Consider the following 24,825-nt stretch of genomic DNA (forward strand, 5'->3'; position numbering starts at 1 on the left):
GCGACATCAAAGCTCAGTTCTAAGATCAAGGAAAGAACAGGGGGAAATCATTATAAAAGCAAAATTGTGACTATGCTGGGAATGTGAAATAAAACAGAAATGCTCAGCAGGTCAGGCAGCCTCTGTGGATGGAGAAATGGAGTTAATGTTTTAGTTCGATGAGCTTTTGATAGAATTGGAAATATTTCAAGATGTAGGTAATGCGGGGTGACATGGCGGTGCAGTGGTTAGCACTGCTGTCTCACGGCGCCGAGGACTGAGGTTCGATCCCAGCCCCGGATCACTGTCCATATGGAGTTTGCACATTCTCCCCGTGTCTGCATGGGTGTCACCCCCACAGCCCAAAAAGATGTGCAGGGTAGGTGGATTGGCCACACTAAATTGCTCCTTAATTGGAAATACTGAAAAAAGATGTAGGCAATGCAGGTAAAGGAGGAAGGTCTGTGATAGGGACAAAGGGAGGAGAGATTAAATGACAAAGGAGGCAATGGTGCAAGGCAAAAGGATATCTTAACATTACAAGTAAAGAAACAAAAGGGGAGGTGTAAAGGGGAATAGCAGAATCATCTGGTTTTGGTGGCGCAGTGGTATTAAAACTGGACTAGTAATCCAGAAACCCAGCACAATATTCTGGGGACCCGTGTTCAATACTCACCATGGCAACTGGTAGAATTCGAGTTCAATAAAAATCTGGAATGAATGATGACAATGATTGTCGTTGAAAACACATCTGGTTCACTAATAACTTTTAAATAACCTCTGAAATAACCTAGCAAGCCACTCAGTTGTATCCAATTGCTACAAAGACAACAAAAGGCTACTACTCATGCCGAAAAGTGCGACCATGCAAGTACCTGGCCAGAATTGAGCTGAGTGGGGGAATAGGCTTGGCTATGATGCCCCTATAGTTAGGTAGCCTCCTGACATCCATTTGCTAAATTCACATCAAAAGCATGGTCATTCGGCTGCAATGTTGATTGGCCACCGACATTGAAGCCTACTCCTCACTCCCACAGGAGCGTCAGCACCTTCGAGCATGAGGAGTGAGACTCAGTGAAATAGGATCTTACATGACAGAATGTTATTTTGTGGCTGATTGATCTTTTTGGACTATCGGAAAAATGAGCTGACCTCCTTGCACTCTTTGCACTGACCTCCGCAGTTGTGCTTGGTGGTAACATTGTTTCCTGGTGTGTTTCTCTATCACGTTCTCCCATTGTTTAATGGGGCCTGTTTATTCTTCTCTAGTTCCCGCCTACCCTCCTCCACAGCTGACCTATCGTACGGCTGTCATTGTTTCAACTTCAGCCAGATTACAGAGCAACAGGAAACAAGGCTGAATGCTTTGGTTTTGTGCCAACAGCCATGTGTCGGCTATGGGTTTGGATGTGCGGCATGGGTACCAGAGGTTCCCATCCCCCTCGCTCAATGGCTCTGACAGTCAGTGGAACTGCGGAGCTACACAGGCAGGAACATTTTGATGCTTTCATCTGTGCTGAGCCTTGGCTTGCGCCATGGGGTGGGGGAGGGTGGAGGAGGGCGGGGATGATAATGAACCTCATCACGCCAGATCCGTGGGGGCGAAACACAGCCGGGGTTCCTGCACCTGGAACCTCTGGAGTGGTACCTGCTGGTAAGTGCATATCAGGCTCTGTTGTGCTTCCTTCTGTGGCCAAATAGTCCGCACCACTGTTTGAGCAAACACATTATAAATAGACATCAGTTTTCCTCCGATGTTGAAACTCATACTTGGTGTCATCATCTGGCCACCTCTTCTGGATTGGTCTCCTCCTCTCTCTTTCCCTTTCAACCTTGCCTGCTTCGACCTACGATAAGGGCCTTAACCCTAAGGGCAGTAAGGTGGTGCAGTGGTTAGCACTGCTGCCTCACAGCGCCGGGGACCTGGGTTTGATCTCGGCCCTGAGTCACTGTCTGTCTAGAACATAGAACATAGAACAGTACAGCACAGAACAGGCCCTTCGGCCCTCGATGTTGTGCCGAGCCATGATCACCCTACTCAAACCCACGTATCCACCCTATACCCGTAACCCAACCCCCCTTAACCTTACTTTTTAGGACACTACGGGCAATTTAGCATGGCCAATCCACCTAACCCGCGCATCTTTGGACTGTGGGAGGAAACCGGAGCACCCGGAGGAAACCCACACACACAGGGGGAGGACGTGCAGACTCCACACAGACAGTGACCCAGCCGGGAATCGAACCTGGGACCCTGGAGCTGTGAAGCATTTATGCTAACCACCATGCTACCGTGCTGCCCCTACCGTGCTGCCCCTAGAGTTCACACATTCTCCCCGTGTTTGGGTGGGTCTCACCCCCACAATCCCAAGATGTGCAGGGTAGGTGACCATGCTAAATTGCCCCTTAATTGGGAAATAAAGAATTGGGTAGTCTAAATTTATTTTTTAAAAGGCCTTGACCCTTCACATTGATTTAATACAGTGGGAAAATGAGTCAGCGCGTTCAGGAAGGGTGGAAACCAGAGAAATAATTGTAGGGAAATTAAAAGAAACAAGTCCAGATGCGTGCACAAAAAAAGGCAAAAATGAGAGGATGGTAAGTTATTCAGAACTATTTTTAAACTGGGTTTTGAAAAGCCCAGATATGATTTCTTCGCTAAGGTAACTGTGGATTGTAATCTATTGTTCCTATCACTCTTCAAGGCTTTTATTCACTATTTCAAAGTAAATCTTCAGATGTTCCTGTGTTCAGGACTTAGGCTTCCCAAAGCTGTTAAAATTTTTACATTAAGGCAGCACGGTGGCACAGTGATTAGCACTGCTGCCTCACGATGCTGAGGACCCTGGTTCGATCCAGGCCCCTGGTTACTGTCCATGTGGAGTTTGCACATTCTCCCCATGTCTGCGTGGGTCTTACCCCCACAACCCAAGATGTGCAGAATAGGTGGATTGCCATGCTAACTTGCCCCTTAATTGGAAAAATATATAATTGGGTCCTCCAAATTTAAAAATAAAAAAAAATGTTTTCATTAATCATATTTTAACTCATAGCTTGTTATCAGGCCAGAGGACATTGCTGCGACTGGGGATTCCCACGGCAGAGGTCTTGACAACTGACCTTGTCCCAGTAGGCCTTCCACCTCTGGAAGATTTCAGCAACAAGATGAGATCTCGAGCATCTGGTGTATACCACATCGAGGTTGACACTTACTGAGGGAATACTGCATTTTCAGAAGGGTCCGTCATTCAGACAAGGCATTAAATCATGGCCCTGCCTGTCTGCTTCTCGGGTGAATGGTAAAGTTCAGGTAACACAGAAAGGTTATAGAGCTATTACAGCACAGGAGTTCATTCTGCCCATCGGGATCATGCCAGCTCTCTGTAGGCCAGTACAGTCAGTCCCAATCCCCTACCCTCTCCCTACAACCCTGAGTTTAATTCCCCCTAGTACCTCCCAGTTTAATTTTGAAATTGTTGATTGTCTTCACTTCCAACATACTTGTAGTCAGCGAGAAAGTTTTATTCACTCGCTGCATAAAAATACTTATCACCCTTCCAATCCCCGCTTCTCATGCACAAACCTTAGTCTGTGTTCCCTCGTACTTCTGCGATTGGCTAATAGGAACAGCTTTTGAATGAAAATCGCTTATTGTCACGAGTAGGCTTCAATGAAGTTACTGTGAAAAGCACCTAGTCGCCACATTCCAGCGCCTGTCCAGGGAGGCTGGTACGGCCTTTCTTGGTCGACCTCATCTAAATCTTGTCCACCTCCCTCGATCATATCATCCCTGAATCTCTCTGCTCAGTCACAGTTCCTAGATTCTCGCCATTTAGGAAATGCATTGATCTATCTTTCCTTGACTTTAGTCACGTCTCAGTGGCTAGTACTCTCAGCTCTGGGTCAGAAGGTTGTAAGTTAATGCAGACTGAAGACTGACACCTCAATACCAAGGTAGTACCACAACTTACTGCACTGTTGCAAAAGTCCATCCTGAGGGAACACTGCACTGTCAGAGAGTCCATCCTGAGGGAACACTGCACTGTCGGAGAGTCCATCCTGAGGGAACACTACATTGTCGGAGAGTCCATCCTATGGGAACACTGCACTGTTGCGAGAGCCAGTCCTGAGGGAGCACTGCATTGTCAGTCAACACTGAGGGAATACTGCACTGTCAGAGAGTCAGTGCTGAGGGAACACTGCACTGTTGCAATAGCCAGTCCTGAGGGAGCACTGCATTTTCAGTCAACACTGAGGGAGCACTGCATTGTCGGAGAGTCAGTACTGAGGGAACGCTACACACTCAGGGGAGTGTGAAGGGAGAGAAATTTCTTATAATCCAGAAACATCAAAACTTTTAATTGTCTAAAGCAGAGACATTAAAAAAAACAAAGTATTGAAGATTGAGACAATGGCTGGTACACATAGGCGTACCCAAAACCTCTTGGAAACACACAATATGTGAAGTATTTCAAGACAAGCCAGCCCAGCCTCTTGAGGGAGATTGCAAAAGACACAGGCGATGTCAAGAAAGTCTTCTGTAGAAGAAACAGGCTAAAGGCTAGTCTCTCTCTCTTTCTCTCTCACTCCCTGGCTTTCTTTTTAAAATTTTTAGAGTACCAATTAGTTTTTTCCAATTAAAGGCCAATTTTAGCGTGGCCAATTCACCTACCCTGTACATGTTCGGGTTGTGGGGGTGAGACCCATGCAGACACGGGGAGAATGCAAACTCCACACGGACAGTGACCCGGGACTGGGATCGAACCCGGGTCCTCGGCACCATGAGGCAGTAGTGCTAACCACTGTGCCACAGGGCCACCCCTTCTCCCTCTCTCTCTTTTGGAACAAGTTTGTTGCCCAGAGGGAGCAACCAACTCTACCAGAAACTTGCAACGAACATGAGACCTGTGATAATTACACAATCCTGTACATCAGACCGCATCCAAGAAACCAGCACACCTAAATCAGCCACAATGTTTAAAATCCATATCTGAAGGAAAATTAAAAGACACTTAACCATATATTTTTTTCAACGTTTTAATATTGGACTCTAACTCTCCTTATTTCTGACATGTGTGGGCATAAATGATGACATGAGGGCTAAATGCTTGAGTCACATTTTTATTATTTTTCTTTGGTTTAGTGGTTAATAAATTTACTCTTTCTTTGACTCGGGAAAACCTGGTCTGATTGGCTTCTTGTAGCTCACAATTTAAATAGTTAAATACAGTCTGATTTGGAAAAGGCGTATAAGAAAAAGAAACTTAAGCCTTTGTTATGACCAGCCGAGGAAGTTGAATACAGGGGAGCCAATTAACCTTATCACCTGGTCAAAAAAAAGCATTAGGCCTGTTTTATTCTTTTTGGAAACTACCTGCCTTGTGATCAACCGTCCCACCATGTGCGCGGCCAGGATTCGCCAACCCCCCCCCCCCAGGTCTTCCCAGGAAGGGACTAAATCCCCCCCCTTGCTCAACAACTGAAGCCTCACCTCCTCCTACCCCCAACTCATCAGCTCATGTACCCCCTTCTCCTCTCCCTGCAAATTGTTACACATAGTTGGAAGCATTAAAATGGGGTCTCACACTCGGAAAAGATTTGGGCAGCACTGTCCTAGATCAAGTTGAAATGGGGGCTATAGCTCAGTGGTCCTGGTAGAAGCCAAACTGAGCCTGAGTCAAGTCGAACATAAAACATAGAACAGTACAGCACAGAACAGGCCCTTCGGCCCTCGATGTTGTGCCGAGATGCGTCCGAAACCTAGATCAAGCTATCCCACTCCCTGTCATTCTGGTGTGCTCCACGTGCCAATCCAATAACCGCTTGAAAGTTCCTAAAGTGTCCGACTCCACTATCACAGCAGGCAGTCCATTCCACACCCCAGGTGTCACTTTTGATAATACCCTTGGACACGTAATAGAATCAAAATAGAATCAGCTGGCAGAACTTAAGGGTCCCAAGCTGTACAGAGGCTAAAGGAAAATTCCAAAATTGTCTTTTGGTTACTTTGTTATATTTTTGGTGCATAAGGTTCTGAGCACTTGGTACAATGGAATACTGGCTAAATGTTACTGCTTGGCTTTTAGTGACCTTGGAAACTGATGATATATTTGTTCTGCTTTTTGCATGAAAGAAAGACTTGCTTTGTCTGCTGGTCCTGGCTAATCAGAATAATCATTAGGGTATTTAAAATGTAAAAGAGATATTTCTATATTTAGAAAGGAAGGATATTTTTGAAACAGCTATCCGCTCTGATTTCTCAGATGCTATGTGGCCAGAATTCGAGAAAGCTGAAAAGTTGGCCCGAGGAGCTGCTTTAAAATGGGCATCGGGAATCTTTTACCACCCGGATCAACTGGAGAGACTGGGCCAGTATCGCAAGAGGGAGACGCAAAGAACATCCTCTGTTCAGTCCAGATTAAAGGCAAGTGTGTAACAGGGTTGTGAGAGAGTGTCGGGTCAGCTGAAATCTCGGACAATTTAGGAATTAACCCCATTCTGATTCTTTTAAAGAGTAAGTGTTTACTGAATGTGCTGACAGTGAAGTCTATGTTGCTGGCTACAAGCACAAACATTGAGTCTTTGTGCTAAGCTTTGTTTGTGCTCCGGGCTTTAAAATCTTTTTCTTCTTTATCGTGGAGATCCCCAAAGCATATCCATCTGTGATGTCCCTCAGGGATCAATGTTGGCCCACAATTGTTCACAATTTACATAGATGATTTGTCGTTGGGGACCAAGTGCAATGTGTCCAAGTTTTCAGATTTGGATAGTTTAAGTGAATGGGCTAGGGTCTGGCAGATGGAATACAATGTTGACAAATGTGAGGTTATCCATTTTGGTAGGAATAACGCAAAAGGGATTATTATTTAAATGATAAAATATTAAAACATGCTGCTGTGCAGAGGGACCTTGGTGTCCTAGTGCATGAGTCACAAAAAGTTGGTTTACAGGTGCAACAGGTGATTAAGAAGGCAAATGGAGTTTTGTCCTTCATTGCCAGAGGGATGCAGTTTAAGACTAGGGAGGTTATGTTGCAACTGTATAAGGTGTTAGTGAGCCACACCTGGAGTATTGTATTCAGTTTTGGTCTCCTTACCTGAGAAAGGACGTCCTGGCGCTGGAGGGTGTGCAGAGGAGATTCACTAGGTTAATCCCAGAGTTGAGGGGGTTGGATTACGAGGAGAGGTTGAGTAGACTAGGATTGTACTCGTTGGAATTTAGAAGGATGCGGGGGGATCTTATAGAAATATATAAAATTATGAAGGGAATAGATAGGATAGATGTGGGCAGGTTGTTTCCGCTGGCGGGTGAAAGCAGAACTAGGGGGCATAGCCTCAAAATAAGGGGAAATAGATTTAGGACTGAGTTTAGGAGGAACTTCTTCACCCAAAGGGTTGTGAATCTATGGAATTCCCTGCCCAGTGAAGCAGTTGAGGCTCCTTCATTAAATGTTTTCAAGATAAAGATAGATAGTTTTTTGAAGAATAAAGGAATAAAGGGTTATGGTGTTCGGGCCGGAAAGTGGAACTGAGTCCACAAAAGATCAGCCATGATTGCATTGAATGGCGGAGCAGGCTCGAGGGGCCAGATGGCCAGATGGCTCCTAGCTCTTATCTCATCAATTAGTTTGTATTCCAAAAATATTCTCTTCGTACTTTGTGACTTTTCCTTCTTCCAAAGTAAAGAACATTTAATATTTGATCTTGATCTGATGGCCCTGGGTCGAATGTGAGTGTGAGTGTGTCTGTAAGTAACTGAACACAGAATTGGACTAGGCTCTGATGCTCCAATGAACAAATTGACTGAAGGCGCCCCAATAGCTAAGCTCACACATGATTAATGGCTCACTGATGGAAATCAATGGAAACATTTAAAACAATTAATATTTCACAATGAGCAACAGGTTAAGTACTCCTGTCATCTTCAGTCCCAACTGAGTAGTAAGCCACCCTAGCAGCCTTAGATTGGTGGAACATGGCAGTTCATACAGGGAGGACTCAAGCCCAATTGCTTCTCTGGGCAGCACGGTAGCATAGTGGTTAGCACAGTTGCTTCACAGCTCCAGGATCCCAGGTTCGATTCTCGGCTGGGTCACTGTCTGTGCGGAGTCTGCACGTTCTCCCCTTGTCTGCGTTGGTTTCCTCCGGGTGCTCCAGTTTCCTCCCACAGTCCAAAGATGTGCGGGTTAGGTGGATTGGCCATGCTAAATTGTCCTTAGTGTCCAAAAACTGTTATGTGGGGGTTACTGGGTTATGGGGATAGGGTAGCTTTGTGGGCTTCAGTAGGTGCTCTTTGTAAGGGCCGGTGTAGACTCAATGGGCCGAATGGGATCCTTCTGCACTGTAAATTCTCTGTATCTAATTAGCTGTTTTCATCCAATATGGTGATGGGGCTCAGCGAGCATGGGTCAGGGATAGGAAAGGTGGAGCAAGAATTCAGCTCCCAAAACTTGTCATGAAAGAAAGAGCAGTTACAGAGTCACAGAGCCATTTACTGCCTAGAAGGAGACAATTTAACCTATCCAGTCTATGTAGGCTCTTTGTGAAGCAATCCCACACCCCGACCTCCACACCCCCCCCCCCCCCCCCCCAACACTAGTTCTGCAAGTTTATTTCCTCCAAGTGCAGATCCAATTTCCTTTTAAAATCATTCAATATTTCTGCTTCCACTTCATAGACAGCGGGTTGCAGGGTATCAGGGTTTTACCACTCGCTGAGTAAAAACATTCTTCCTCGCACCCCCTCCCCAGTATTGCCCAGAACCTTATATCTGTGCACCCCCTCCCTCCCCAGTTCTGTAACCCTCAGCTAATGGGAGCAGCTTACCCTTGGTTGGGATTTTCCAGGCCCACCATAGCAGGACCACCATGTGGGTTGCAGCGGGTCAGCCATTGACTTTTGGCAGGTCCGGAATATCCTGATGATGGGTGGGGCCAGATTACCTGGGCCCTTGTCCACATTGTCCAAACCATTCAGAACCTTTTAAAGATCCATCAAATCGCCCCTCAATCTCCTTTATGTTAACCCCCAACTTATCCATCTGGTATTAACATACATGAAGGTAATATAAGGGTTAATGAAATGTGTACAGACAGCCACTAGAGGGAGTTAATCCTAAAGATATATAAGAGATGACACTGAACCTTGTGGGACAGAAGGTTGGAGTAGGAGGTAGGAGCAGGAGCAGGAGCGTTAGGCGTACTGAAGAGAGTGAGAGTGCAAGAGAATAATTAATGAGTTTGTGAGTTAGATGCTACATGAATATAGTTTGTGTTTAATCAACTGTTAGTTCTTAGGGATAAGTGTCAAATCCAATTGTAGTGTTAAATAGTTTAGTTAGTTTACAAGACGCGTTCTCTGATCAACACTACACATTAAAGCCACCTGGTTGGGGCAAGGTAGAGAACAACACAATCCAGTCTAACCTTGTAACACCATGACCTCCCCACCCAACCCCCACCCCCCTCCCTGCCTATCCCGGGAGGCATTTTGATAAATCTCTTTTGAACCATCTCAAGGATAGGCACAGTTCTGTATTAACGAGTAAGCATGAAAGCTGGGTCAAGTACTGGAACCCCGTGAGGGATCAGTGCATTTGGGAGAAGGGAAGATAATTGCTTCAAAGGTGTGTTAATATTCCAATTAAGAGAGAAAGCCGTTATTGTATGATTGCTTTAGTCCCTTGAGTATCATGGGGCGAAGAAGCTGGTCTGAAATCCCAATGTTCAGACCAGCAACAGCTTGAGGAATGCTGTGTCTGTGCCCTCACATTGCGATCTCCAACCTGTGACCTGGTTTGCTGGCAATTGTACAGCTGGAATCCAGGTTTTCACGACTATATTAATAAGATAAATCTATTCTGCAAAAAGAAGCCTTGATTTTCACAGAAAGGATATTTCAGCAATCCACATCCACACCACCTGGCTATGCAGTGAAAAAAGGAATTCAAATCTTCACAATGTCAACATACGAACATACATATGAGTTAGGAGCAGGAGTAGGCCATTCAACCCCTCAAGCTTGCTCTGAAACTAGTCATTAGTTAACTATGTTTATAAAGCAGGAATCCAGAAAGTTGCTGCAATTAGCCATCATTGGTCTATTCTCATTGATATCAATCCAACCTCCATGAGCAAGGCTCTAAAGACTTCACCACATTAGGAAGGATATGAAGGCCTTGTAGAGAGGGCAGAGGAAAATTACTGAGAGGAATGGAATGAGGAACTTTTATGTGGAGAGACTGGAGAAACTGTGATTGTTCTTCTTAAAGCCAAGAAGGTTAAGGAGAAACTTAACATTTGTTCAACATTGAGGGATATAGGTAGACAAGATAGTCAGAAACTTTCCACTGGCAGGAGAGACATAGACTTAGGATAATCGGCAAAAGTGGGGAGAAGAATTTATTTTTTAACATGTTGTTATGATCTGGACTACTCTGCGTAGATTCCATAATAACTTTCAAAAGGGAATTGTGTACATATATATATATATATATATATATATTCTTGACAAAGAAACATTTGCACTATTATGGGGAAAGAGCAGGGAAGTGGGACTAATTGCATTGCTCAAGAGCCAGAATAGACATGCTGGGCAGAATGGCTTCTTTGTGTGCTGTAAGAATCAATGACATTGGGGAGGGGCTTGATGTGTGGATGCCACATAGCCTGAGAGCGCTCATAGCTTAGACTGCCTTTGCTTCTTTTATTTCCATATTTAAACGTTTTTCTCTAGTTGGTGACCAGGTAGTTCAGCTGATTGAGTACAGTAACATTGGACATTGGCTTCTAACAGCAGATGAATCCTCAGCCTTTTCATCTATAAGTCTAAATGAAGACTGAGGTAAAAGTTTCTTTCTCTCTCTGCAGTCTGCTGTTCAGTCCTATCTGGAAGGGGTTGGAACAGGCCTTGGACAGCTCAGGGCATCTCTTGATGATGTCAGAAACGTGCGCCACACACTGGTTGATGTCTGTGAAGACTGGCAGAGCAAAGTCAATGGATTTGAAGGCCTGGGGCAGCTGAGCAGCCTGGTTTCTGATCATGTTCAGTTGGCCAATGCGGTGCACAATCTACAACAAGTGTTCTCAGGTAAGGAGGCCTGTGGTCTGGACTGTATACAATGTCCCTATTACTGTCTAATTAATTCTCATACAATTTTCCTCTGATGGGTTGAATTCAAATGAGCAGTCCCACTGCCCAAGGCTGACGAGAAGGTCGGAGACTAGGAATTCTGCAGTGATTAACTGTAGTAGCTGGTCCCTTCTTCTGAAGGGTCATGTGACCTGCTCATCCAATCGGTAGTTAACATGCGGAATCACCAAGCAGGTGAGAGGACTTTTGCTCAGTTCGATCCAAGAGGCAGACTGGCAGCATTGAGGTTGGACTATTCTGTAAATAGCATGTTGTGTAAATAAATGTTTGTTTGTACCTAACTGGTGGAGCCAAGTTACTACATTTGGCGATATGTAAAAGAAAACAGCAAGTGCGCTTGCAAGATCATCAGCTCAGAATCTGGTCCAGTGAAGTCAAGCTTGTGAAGTAGAAGATAGCTGCAGATATGCTTGTCTCTGGTGGAGTGGATCCCTTTGATGCCTCTGCTGAAGATTGGTTGCCGTATGTTGAGCGATGAGAGTATTTCTTCAGAGCAAACAGATATGAAGAGGAGAGGAAGAAGGAGGCAATATTGTTAAGAGTGTGCAGGACCCAAGCTTATCGTTTAATCTATAGCCTTGCGTCCCCAAACGTGCCTGATGCAAGCTCGTTTATAAAGATTGTGAATTTAAGGTGTAGTATGGTGGTGCAGTGTTAACAGCGCTGAGGACCCGGGTTTGATCCCAGCCCCAGGCCACTGTCTGTATGGAGTTTGCATATTCTCCCCATGTCTGCGTAGGTCTTACTCCCACAACCCCAAAGAATGTGCAGGGTAGATGGATTTGTCAAGCTAAATTTCCCCTTAGTTGGAAAAAAATTGGGTACTCTAAATTTTAAAAATAAATAAATAAAGATCATGAATTTCGTAAAGGGCACTACCACACAAAGCTATGATTTTGCAATGACTCAAATTCAATTCCATTAAGAGAGCCCCAGGGAAGACCATTGCAATCTAAGTAGCAAGGCTGAGGAAAATTGCACAACACTGTGACTTCTAAATGATATGTTGAGGGATCGCTTGGTTTGTGGAGTCAATGATTTTTTGATTTTTAAAAATAAATTTAGAGTACCTAATTTTTCTTTTCCAATTAAGGGGCAATTTAGCATGGCCAATTAACCTAATCTGCACATCTTTGGGTTGTGGGGGGTGAAACCCACGCAAACACGGGGAGAATGTGCAAACTCCACACGGACAGTGACCATATGGAGTCAATGATGAGGCCATACAGAAGAGGTTCCTGGCAGAAACTGAGATAAAAAAATTTTTAAGTGTTGGAAATAGCATTAACAATGGAGAGCACTGCGAAAGATGCCCAGGAACTTCAGAGTGTGTAAAATGGTGCAGTCCACCCGTTGGGGTCGAAAACCGCAGATGGCAGTGGTGCCAAAAGCAAAGAGACCAGTTTAAACTGAGAAACCATTACAGAAGCTGGTAGAGTTAGACAATTCAGAAGAATGGATCAACAACTAGGCTTGGTAAAGAATGTTTTAGGTGTGGGGGAAATAACTCCCCAGAGATTTGCAGATTCAAAGGAGTGGAATGCTTTGCACGCCACCGGAAGGGCCATTTAAGGCACAGATGCAGGAGTAAGCAGAACCTGCTCAGTAGAAATAGAGTGAACAGGTTAGCATCAGTACATAGTGTTGAAGATTTTTCTGCAAGTGACTGGAAAATTCTTCTGATGAATAATGTGAAGACAGGCAAGGTAGCCTCAATTACAATGGTGTTATTGGTTAGTGGCAGGCCATTAAGACAGGAGCATCTCCTACTTTAATAGATAGAAGGAGGCTATTCTACCGATTGCATTGGCCAAGATTCAGCATTGGCATTGATCTTATGAATACAGTGACCATGGACACAAATAGCCAACGCTGATGCCCTTAGTCACCTTCCACTGTCAGAGAGTACACCACCACCCCCAGTACTGCAAGAGATCATGATGCTAATGATCTTCCTCAACACTTTGCTAGTGTCAGGGGGCAGCAAGGTAGCATAGCGGGTAGCACTATGGTTTCACAGCGCCCAGGTCCCAGGTTCGATTCCTGCTTGGGTCACTGTCTGTGCGGAGTTTGCATGTTCTCCCCATGTCTGCGTGGGTTTCCTCCAGGTGCTCCGGTTTCCTCCCACAGTCCAAAGATGTGCAGGTTAGGTGGATTGGCAATGATAAATTGCCCTTAGTGACCAAAAAGGTTAGATGGGGTTATATGGTTACGGGGATAGGGTGGAAGTGAGGGTTTGGTGGGTCGGTAATGTGGTGACCAGAACTGCACACAGTACTCCAGTTGTTGCCTGACCAGTGTTTTATACAATTCCAACATTATATCTTTACTTTTTATATTCTATACCTCTGCCATTGAAGGAGAGCATTCCATATGCTTTCTTAATAACAACCTTGTCTACTTGAACTGCTGCCTTTCGGGACTTGTACGCCAAAATCTCTCACTTCATCTACCCCTTAGGGGCATTCTGTACTCCCTACAACTGTTTGACCTCCCTAAATGCATGAAGTCACACTTCTCTGTGTTAAATTCCATCTGCCGCTTTATTGCCCACTCCATCAACCCGCCTATATAATTTTGGAGATTATAACTGTCCTCTACACTGTCCTCCACTTGGCCAATCTTTGTGTCGTATGCAGAATTCCCAATCGCGCCCCTCATGTTCATGTCCAAATCGTTATGTATTAGACAAACAGTAAGGGCAGCACGGTGGCGCTGTGGTTCACATTGCTGCCTACGGCGCTGAGGACCTGGGTTCAATCCTGGCCCCGGGTCACTGTCCATGTGGTGTTTGCACATTCTCCCCGTGTTTGCGTGGGTTTCACCCCCACAACCCAAAGATGTGCTGGTTAAGTGGATTGGCCACGCTAAATTGCCCCTTAATTGGAAAAAATGAATTGGGTACTCAAAATTTATTTTAAAAAACAAACAGTAAGGGTCCCAACACCAAGCTCTGTGGAACACCATTGGAAACAACTTTACAACTTTTCATTGCAAGAGCAGCCATCGACCATTACACTTTGTTTCCTGTGACAAAGCCAACTTTTATCCAGTTTGCCACATTGCCCACATCCCATGGGCTTTTACTTTTTTTAAAAAGTATTTTTATTAAGGTTTTGCAGAATTTTTCATAATAAAGTAATAGTAACAATAATAACAAAACACACTAGAGTGAATATTAACATAGTGCAAAAAGAGAATACACAATAACAATTAAGTAGACATTACTCTACGCGACCCAGTCTTCCCACACCATCCCAATGAAGCACTCACCACCTCCCCCCCCCCCCCCCCCATGGATTGCTGCTGCTGCTGACATTTTAATTTTCCCCGAGAAAGTCGACGAACGGCTGCCACCTCCGAGAGAACCCTAGCGTAGACCCTCTTAAGGCAAACTTTATTTTCTCTAGGCTGAGAAACACAGCCATGTCGGGGATCCAAGTCTCTACACCCGGGGGCTTCGAGTCCCTCCACATTAATAAAATCCGTCTCCGGGCTACTAGGGAGGCAAAGGCCAAGACGTTGGCCTCCTTCGTCGGCCCTGAACTCCCGGGTCTTCTGACACTCCAAAGATCGCTATCTCTGGACTCGGCACCACCCGTGTACCTAGCACCTTGGACATTGCCCTCGCGAACCCTTGCCAGAACTCTCTAAGCTCCGGGCATGCCCAAAACATGTGGACATGGGTTGCAGGGCTGCCCTTGCACCTCATACAACTGTCTTCTACCCCAAACACCTTGCGCATTCTCGCTGCTGTCATTTGTGCCTGGTGGAACACCTTAAATTGAATTAGACTGAGCCTGGCACATGATGAGGAGGAATTAACCCTGCCCAGGACCTCTGCCCACAGACCCGCTTCCAACTCACCTAGCTCCTCTTCCCACTTGCCCTTGAGCTCCTCCACCGGGGTTTCCTCCGCCTCCTGTAGTTCCTGGTAGGTATCCGACACCTTCCCCTTCCCCACCCAGGTGCTGGAGACCACCCTGTCCTGTATCCTCAGTGGTCCTGTATTCTCAGTGGTGGCAGCGTCTGCGTGGCCTGTTTTTTCAGGAAGGCTCGTACTTGCAGATATTTAAAGGCGTTTCCTGGCGGCAGATTAAATTTGTCCTCTAGCGCCTTCAAACTGGGAAAGCTTCCGTCTATGAACAGATCTCCCATCCTTCTGATGCCTGCCCTCTGCCAGCTCTGGAACCCACTATCCATCCTATCCGGGACAAACCTATGGGTGTTGCATATCGGGGTCCAGACCCACCACCTTATTGTACCTCCTCCACTGTCCTCAGAGGCTTTTACTTTTTTGACCAACCTGCCATGTGGCACCTTGTCAAATGCCTTGCTAAACGTCAATGTACAGAACATTCACTGCACTACCCTTCATCACCCCTTGTCACTTCCTCAAAGATTATGGGGAAATCTGTAAGTTAACTATCATTCTTGTAGTAAGGAACTTAGAGGGAGAGATGTAGTAGCTGGCCCTTCTAAGGGGTGTATTTCTGAAGGGTCATATGACCTTGTCCAATCAGTGGCTAGCATGCAGAATTGCTGAGCAGGAGCGCGGGCTTTTGTTCAGTTGAATCCAGGAGGCAGACTGGTAGCGTCAAGGCTGTACCATGTTTATAGCGTGTTGTGTAAATAAATGTTTGTTGTTTGTACCTAACCGGTGGAGCCAAGATACCACAGTAACTCACCTCCTGACTCCCAAAGCCTGTCCACCTTCTACAAGGCACAAGTCAGGAGTGCGACAGAATACTCACCATTTGTCCGGATGAGGGCAACTCCAACAACACCCAAGAAGTTCAACACTATTCAAGCCAAAGCAGTCCACTTGATTGGTATCCCTTCCACAGCCATTCACTCCCTCCAGCACTGACAAACAGTAACAGCCGTGTGTACCATCTGCAAGATGCACTCCAGGAACTCACCAAGGCTCCTTCGGCAACCACCACCAAACTCACGACCACTACTATCTAGAAGGACAAGAGTGGAAGGTACCTGGAAACACCACCATCTGGAAGTTGCTCACTAAGTCACTCAGCATCATTTTTCAAAAATAAATTTAGAGCGCCCAATTATTTTTTTTCCAATTGAGGGGCAATTTAGGGTGGCCAATCCGCCTACCCTGCACATCTTTGGGTTGTGGGGGTAAAACCCACGCAGACAAGGGGAGACTGTACAAACTCCACACGGATAGTGACCCGGGGCCGAGATCAAACCCGAGTCCTCAGTGCCGTGAGGCAGCAGTGCTAACCACTGCGCCACAGTGCCGCCCCGTCACTCACCATCCTGACTAGGAGATATATCCCTGTTCCTTCACTGTCACTAGGTCAAAATTCGCTACATCCTCCCTAACAGCACTGGGTCAACCTACACCACAAGGACTTCAACGGTTCAAGAAGGTGATGATGACTTTAATTATGTACAACAGCAATTTCATCATTAGCCTTTTGAGAGTAGGACATCTCTCATGCCGAGTAAAGCCTCAGGGTATGAATATATTTTCTACAGCTTTCCCCTGCATGGTTACAGCTATAAAACAAGGTGATGACAGGATTCTGCAGAAGCAAAAAACTGTGCTGGAAATCTGAAATAAAAATTGAAAATGTTCGGCATACACAGCATGCCTAGTAGAAACTGTGAAGAGAGAAACAGAGTTAACCTTTCAGACTGGCCTTTCATCAGAACTGGAAAGAGTTCGAGATTTCAGAGGTTTCAAGCAAGGCATGTCGGAGGTTGACTGGGAGGAGAGACTTATAGAGGAGGCCGGGCATAGGGGTGGAGGTCCGGAGAGATTAAATGACAAAAGGGATGATTGGTGGCAGCCTTCCATCTCGTAAGACAATGCTTTGCGGCATGTGGTCAACTCTGCGTTATCATTGCCAGCTGTGGCTCCAGAGCTCCACTCAGGCATGCCTGCCTCTGTTGCATTTGGTGCTGAGGACTAGTGGACTGAGAAGGTGCACGATTCATTGGCTTGTTTTCTCTTAATCCTCTCCTGATGCCATTCTGAACAATCAGCTTCAAGAGGTCATGGCCATTAGAGAATATCTCCCAGTTGTCAGTAGCAATGTCCCCTCTTAATATCCCACTTGCAAATGTCCTTGTAGCAGAGTATGGTATGGACTTCCAGGTGATCATTGCTGCGTTCTAGTGCTTGGTCGGTTGGAATAAGTGCCCTGTAGAACAGCTAGTTCGTGGCTAGTTAAATGTTTTAATGTTCAACAATAATGTGGGCTACAAAGCAGAACAAAATGATCAAAATCTACCAACTATTATAAACTATCTAAGAGCTACTACAAATATCCTACAAAATTTATCATGCCAACATCTGGAGGATTCCTTTTTTGTCTGTTGGACATGGCATGTTTAAAATCACCTTTATCTTTTCTTGGTCAGGTTGTATACCTTTAGCAGAAAGTTTGTTTCCAAAGAATGAGATTTGTTTGACACCAAACTGGCATTTGGCTTTATTTAGTTTCAAACCATGCTTTTTGATGCTTCTTAGCACTTTGATAAGCCTTTCATCGCGCTCTTCACTTGTTAAGCCCAAACGATATTGTCGTCAACGTATACTCTGACCCCTGGAATGTCTTCTAAGACGTGTTCCATTGCCCCCTGGAAAATTTCACATGCTGAAATAATATACCAAGCATCATTTTGAGAAAATAGTATCGCTCAAGTGGAGTGTTGATGGTGCACAACTTTGTACTCTCCTCATCCAACTTGAGTTGCCAAAATCCTTGTGGTGCATCTAGTTTGCTAAAGCATGTTGCTCCTGACATCTCACACATGATTACTTCTATTTTCAGAATAGGATAATGCTCACTTTATGTTCAAATTGGGATCATTGGGATCCATACAGATTCTCAGGTCATTATTTTGTTTCTCCACGTAGACCATGGAGTTCACCCAATCTATTGGTTCTTCAATACGTTTTATCGTCCCCAGATTTGTCATTCTCTCCAGTTCCTTCTTAAGTCATTCCTTTAATGGAGCTGGTACACGTCTTGGTGTGCGTATGAGTACGACTTGTTGTGCATTCTCTTTTAACTTTATGATAAGTGAATATGATAAGTGAATATTAACACTCCGAATCCTTGAAAAATGTCAGGAAATTCTTCCAGGATTGCATTCACTGATATATGTTGCATAGTTACAGCACAGTCTGCACTGTAGACTCTTTTTACTAGTTCGAGTGCTTCACATGCTTCCACTCCCAGTAATGATTCAAGCTCCAATTCTATAATGGAAAACGTAACTTTATTCTTTACAGAGACTTCTAGTTCGCATTCTGGCATCCTTTAAAGGTACTGTTTTGTTTAAAATGTGCAGTTTCATTTTCATTTCTTGCATATCGGATAAACTTATAAGATTGGCTTTGCTCCCGTGTCAAGTTTGACATTGATTAAGATTTTATTAATCATCAGAGGGAACTGTCCAGTTATCTTTTTGAATGATTGCTATATAACAAATTTGCTTTGAAGCCTTGCCTTCTTGCATGCCGTTACAATGCTGATCTTCACTAGATATCATGGGCGGAATTCTCCATTCCTGAGGCTAAGTGTCAGCATCAACGAAGGATCCATGGGTGTTTCATGAGGAGAAAATTGGCGCAAACCACTTACCGATCCCGGTATCGGTGAGGGGCTAGCACCAGTGCAGATCGCATGGGAAACGGCCGGAGAATCACTGGGTCCCGGGCCGCACATGCGCAGGGCTAACCAGCCGCACAGGTCACACTGGAAAACATTGCGCCGGCCTTGCTGGACCGCATTCCCGCCCACCCCGACCCCACAGCCCACCCCCTGGCTACCACCCACCACTCCTCCCCAGACCTAGCAGAAGCCCCTCGGCCAATGGCACAGATCCCGGCTGTGTGTGGCGGCGCTGGAAACTGTCCGCAACCGGCACACCAAGTTCCCGACAACTGAGACCACACGTGGCCCGCGCCATCGGAATCTCAGCCCATGGGGGAGAATCACGGGTGGGCTGGCTGATGACGGGCCGACAGTGTAGGGACTGCGTGTGGCGCACGTCCCAATGATGCCGATTCGGAGTGGGCGGAGCATTGCGAACCCGCGCCAAACCGGCACCTGCCCCGATTCCAGTGTCGGAACCATTCTCCGCCCGATTGCCGATCTCGATTTTGGCATCGGGCTACGGAGAATTCAGCCCCATATCTATGAAAAATGTGACTTTGAGATTTACTTCATCAATCATGTTGATTGATTTTGTGATTTCTGACTTTTTATTCTAAAAATATTGTTTAGCGAAGTGAGTTTTACGTTTGCACTTTGAACAGACCTTTCCAAATGCTGGACATTGCCTTTGCAAATGCTTGTTGTTGCATTGCTTGCACAAAATTATGGTTTTGATTACTCGCTTAAAACGGCTGCCTCTGCTAGGACCACGTTTTGTCTTGGGACGTGTTACAACACTAATGGCGCCAGCTGCCTCTCCAAGTGCTAATCTGCTGTGCAGCTAGCTAGCTGACATGACAAATACTAATGGCATAGTCGAGCTGGAGTTCACTCTCCCTCACCAATCTCTTCCGACTCTTGCCATTGTTAATCCCGAACACAATTTGATCGCGGATCATCGACGCTTGCAAAATTACATGTCTGCGCCTTTAACCTGAAGTCTGTTTAAAAAGTTGTAGAAACAATTTACCTGCCTGCTGTGTACGCGTGCAAAATCATACCACTCGAACATTTCATTTTTCTTGGGTATGCAGTGCCGATCAAATTATTTTACAACTTCATCAAAGTTATTTTTATCTGCTTCGTTATCAAATGTTAAATTATAAAGATTTTTATCGCCTGTGGACTTGCTACAGTGAGCAGCAACGCGATTCTCCGTTCATCAGGCTGTGCCTGAAGATCTAGAGCTGCTATGTAGAGTGTGAATTGTTTTTTAAAAGAACGCCAATTCGCATCTACATTACCAGTGACTCAAAGCTGGTGTGGTGTCTTCAGACCTTCATCATGCACTTTGATGCCTTGCAGTGCATTGAGTGATATTTGTCAGTACTCTTGTGGTTAGTACAGATTTTTGTTCTGCTTTCTTCTCTGGTTACCTTTGTTCTTTGATCTTCGTAGATCTGCAGAGCTATTTCTGGTACCATATTACGTTCTGGTGCTTGACCGCTCAGAATAAGTGCAGTATAGAACGTCTAGTTCGTGATGAGTTTAATGTTTTATTGTTCAACAATAATCTAGGTTAGATAACCACAAGAAAATTATCAAAATCTACTAACTATTCTAAACTATCTCAGAGCTACTACAAATTGTGACTATCCACAACAAAGACTATCCCGAGACTCTCTGAGGCAGCAGTATCATGTGGTTGTTCTCTACTACCACCTGCTGGTTGGAGGTCTTGGCTATCACTGTATACATGATTGCTTATAGATACCATCACAATCATGACCTAATGGACAGTTTGATACAGAATATTTTGGGTATACAGTCCTCATTCATCCGATGAACTTAGCACAGACATGGTTGGCTTGGCAACTAGTGAATGCTGACCGAATTAGTGAGATCACTCTGACTTAGTAAGCTTGTCCTGCCAAGTGATACCAAGGATATGTCTGAGACAGAGAAGGTGGAAACTGTTCAGCCTTTTCTCCTGCCGAGAATATGTTATCCAGATCTCACCATTGTAGAGGAGCGCACTGAGGACACAGGCTTGGCCGACTCACAGTTTGCTGTTTCTCAGTCAGGTTGCTGTTGTTCTGCATAATCCTCACCTTGGGCATAGCAGCTGCTGCTTTTGTGATGCATGTGCTGAATTCAGCATCAAGTGACAGATTGCTGGTGTTTCTGGAGCCTTTGGTGATTGCTGAAGCTATCATCAACCTCCAGTATCACATTGTCAATGCTGATAGATTGCATTAAGGCAACATCCTGGATCTGGGATTCCTAATACTGATGGTCAAACCAAACTCTTTATAGGTTTGAGAGAGTCTGTCCATTTGTTGCTGAAGGTGTTCCTCTGTATGGATTATTAGTGTGGCATTGTCAGTGCAGAGCAACTCTCTGAGGAGGACTTGGCACACCTTTGTCTTAGATCTCAGGCTAGTGAGGTTGAACAGCTTTCTGTCAGTTCAGATATGTATGTAGACTCCTCAGTGAATGACCTGAAGGCTTACAACAGCAGCAAAGAAAATAATATGTCAAAGAGTGTCTGTGCCAGAACACAACCCTGTTTGACCCCACTGTGGATCTCAAAGGGATTCAGTGCTGCTCTGTCATTGCTGACCTGACTCACCATGTTATCCTGGAAAGAGGAGATCACATGGAGCAGCTTCAGTGGGCAGCCAATTGTCTCCAGCAGTTTAAATAGACGGTCACAGCTCACATGATCAAACGCCTTGGCGTGATCGATCATGAAAATATATAATAGTCTCCTTTGTTCACGGAATTTCTGTTGCAGCTTCTAGACTGAGATGATCATGTCAACTGTAGATCTTCCAGTTCTGAAGCCGCACTGAGATTTGGGATAGATGTGTTCGGCCAGGATCTGCAGTCTGACGAGAGCAACGCAGCAAATCCTTTTCCCACAATTCTCAGAAGGGGGGTTTCTCGATAGTTGTAATCGTTGTGGTCACTCGTGGTCTTGTAAAGAATCACAATCTGTGCATCACACAAATCCTGGAGCACTATGCGCTCCCTCCAGCACAGATAGAGAGGTTTGTGTAGCTGCTGTAGGATTGCAGGATTCCTGTGCATGATCAGTTCAAGCAGTGTGCCATCAGCATCTGGAGTTTTGCCCAGGGTAAACCAGTCATTAGCTTTGCTCAGCTCCTCCACCGTGGGTTCAATATCCAGCTCTGCAGTGACAGATAGTTTTCTCTGGTTCTGGAGCTTCCTCACTGACAGTATTCCCCTTGGGTGTAAGTCAAGGTAGTGTTCAATCCAGGTCTTTGACTTTATTTCAGTTGGTGATGGCCTTTGTTTTCAATGGAACTGTTTTCTTTGCTGATGGATGTTGCCTTTTTGATCCCTTCATACTGCCCCCAGCATTTCATGTGTTGAAGAACATCTGGATATTCTGGCAGAGTTATAAACAGTAGTCATTGGCACAGCGTCTAGCAATTTCTTGGACTTCACTTTGCTCAGCTCTTGGTGCTTTCTCGCTCTGATCTCCCTCATAATTAATAAGAGCAGACCACTGGGCTTCAATATTAGGCTTAATCAGTGATGTTACCTCGAACCCAGATGCATATTTACACCTTAGTTTCCCACATGTTGCGAGTGCAGTATTGTAGATAGTGCCTCAAAGTATTTTCATTTCATTTCTGCACTCTGTGTGGGAATGCCGGAGAGTGTCTGTTCAGTCAAGTCGCGGAATGATTTTATCTAGGTTGGCCGTATGTTGATGCGAGGATGGCATTTATGCTTTGAATGAAATAAACTTTGAGGTTTGCCGCCTAACCCTGGTGCACGCCAGGGAGTGATCTGCATCACAGTCAGCATTGTAGCAGCTGCGTGTGTTGAGAATGCTGTTCAAGGAGTCACGCCTGGTGATGGTCAGATCCAACTGGTGCTAATGCCTGGATCTGGAGTCTCTCCAAGAAATCTTGTGTCATTGTTTGTTCTGAAAGAAGGTGTTAGTTGCACAATGCTTATGGGAGCAGCAAAGTTCAAGTGTCTCTGTTCATTCTCATTTATCTTTCCCTGGCTATGATGTCCGAGTCAGGAAGGCCTTGCCTTCTGGCCTGCTCTTTTGTTGTAATGTCCCAGGAGGTAAAAATGTTCTGGCTTAGGGATTCTGCTGATAGCAGTGCCAAGCTCCACATAGAACTGGCCTTTTGCCTCTGTAATGGAGCAGTGTTGGAGCACAGATACTCAGGCCCTGTTTACGTTGAGTGGCGGATTCTGAAACATTTGTGGAGGGTCCAACATCGGGAGTAGCGAGTTCCTTACAGCAAAGTCTACACCTTGCTCACGTGGTTTGGCTGAGCTCTTTCCCTGCCAGATGAATGTGTAAAGTTTGCTGTCAGTGACCCACTCCTGGTGAGTCTGGTTTCTTGTTGGGATAGTAAGAAGTCTTACAGCGCCAGGTTAAAATCCAACAGGTTTGTTTTGAAGCAATAACTTTCGGAGGACAGCTCTTTCATCAGGTGAATGAAGGGGTGGGTTCCAGAAACACATATATAGCCAAATTCAATGATTCAAGATGATACTTTGAATGCGAGTCTTTGCAAGTAATAAAGTCTTTACAGGTCCAGATGGTGTGACTGGAGAGAGGGATAATTCCAGGTTAAAGAGGTGTGAATTATCTCAAGCCAGGACAGTTGGTTGGATTTTACAAGATGGTGGGGGGTGAATGTAATGCAACATAAATCCAAGGTCCCGGTTGAGGCTGTACACATGCGTGTGGAACTTGGCTATCGGTTTCTGCTCAGCGATTCTGCATTGTCGCGTGTCCTGAAAGCCGCCTTGGAGAACGCCTACCCATAGGCTTCTTACTGTGCCCACCCTAGTCCAACACTGGCATCTCCATGTCATGGCTACCATCGACACCGCAAACCGCCGGCTCAAAGTGGAGAGGATCTCCAAGAAGATCACGCATATAGAAAAAAAACCAGACTTCTTTTACCGTGCCCACCCCAGTCCAATGCTGTCATCTCCACATCTTGTTGTGATGCTGTGGGAAAGTAGAGATACTATGGGTGAGATTCTCCAGAAAGATTTCTACGTGTTGTAAGAAGTGGGAATTGTCGCGACCTTCCTGGAACTCAGCCCAGCAAGGCCGACAACACTACTGAACTTTAATTGGTCCACCTAACAAGGCCTCACGGTCTTCTTGCCGCAAATTAAGGCTCGCCAGCTGATTCGCCAGCACCACGCTCGCCAGCTCCCCCGCTAACAAGGTCCAGCAGCACTTAAGCAACACTTGCTCAGCCAACCCCAGTAAGCTTACAACAATGGCACTGCGGAGACCAATCCCAAGATTTGGCGTTGCTGACCTGAGAAGGCTGCTGGACACTGTGGAGGCCAGGAAGGATGTCTTGTTCCCCCTGAGAGTCCAGGACGGTCAGCCAGAGGGCAACCAGTGCTGCCAGGGACAAGGTAGCAGCAGCTGTGAGCGCTGGGAATGTGACCAGGAGGACTGGCCTCCAGTGCAGGAAGAAGGTCAATGACCTAAACCGGGCAGCACGAGTGAGTAGACACCATAGCCACCACCCCACCTCCCCCCACCCCGAGAACTATTCCCCCCCCCACCCCACAGGAGTGTCTACCTCCCTCTCCCTCCAAACCCTCCAACCATTCCTCTACCTCTCATCCTTTAATCCCCCCAACTCCTCCTTCACACACCTCCCCCTCCCATCACTGTGAACCACGCATGTGGCTAACGATGCTCTCTGTGTCTCCTCAGGAAAAACCCTCCCACAACCATCGGAGAGACCCAGACTGCTGGTGGCATGCCGGACATAAGTGGCGGGATTCTCCAAACCCCCACCCTCCCCCCCCACCTCCACCCCCCCCCCCCCCCCCCGGCGGGTCAGAGAATCCCTGGGGGGGGGGGGGGGGGCGCGAATCCCATCCCGACGCCAGCTGCCGTATTCTCCGGCGCCGTCTATCGGGCGGGGTTCACGCCACGATGGTCAGGGGTCATTGGCAGCGGCCCCACCTGGTAATTTTCTGGGCCCGATGGGCCGAGCGGCAGTCCGTTTTAGGCCAGTTCTGAC

The 24,825-nt window shown here is 45.9% G+C and overlaps 1 protein-coding gene across 1 annotated transcript in view; it reads left to right on the forward strand.

Moving 5' to 3' along the window:
• The window catches only part of exoc3l1 (exocyst complex component 3-like 1), a 147,291-nt gene that overhangs the window by 46,424 nt on the left and 76,042 nt on the right, over positions 1-24,825 (forward strand). The window contains exons 2-3 of the mRNA XM_038807064.1: positions 6,243-6,403; positions 10,847-11,066. Of these exons, the coding sequence (XP_038662992.1) occupies positions 6,243-6,403; positions 10,847-11,066 (381 nt within the window). The remainder of the gene's footprint in view (positions 1-6,242; positions 6,404-10,846; positions 11,067-24,825) is intronic.

Source organism: Scyliorhinus canicula, chromosome 9 (assembly GCF_902713615.1).
Source record: "Scyliorhinus canicula chromosome 9, sScyCan1.1, whole genome shotgun sequence".
Classification (NCBI taxonomy): domain Eukaryota; kingdom Metazoa; phylum Chordata; class Chondrichthyes; order Carcharhiniformes; family Scyliorhinidae; genus Scyliorhinus; species Scyliorhinus canicula.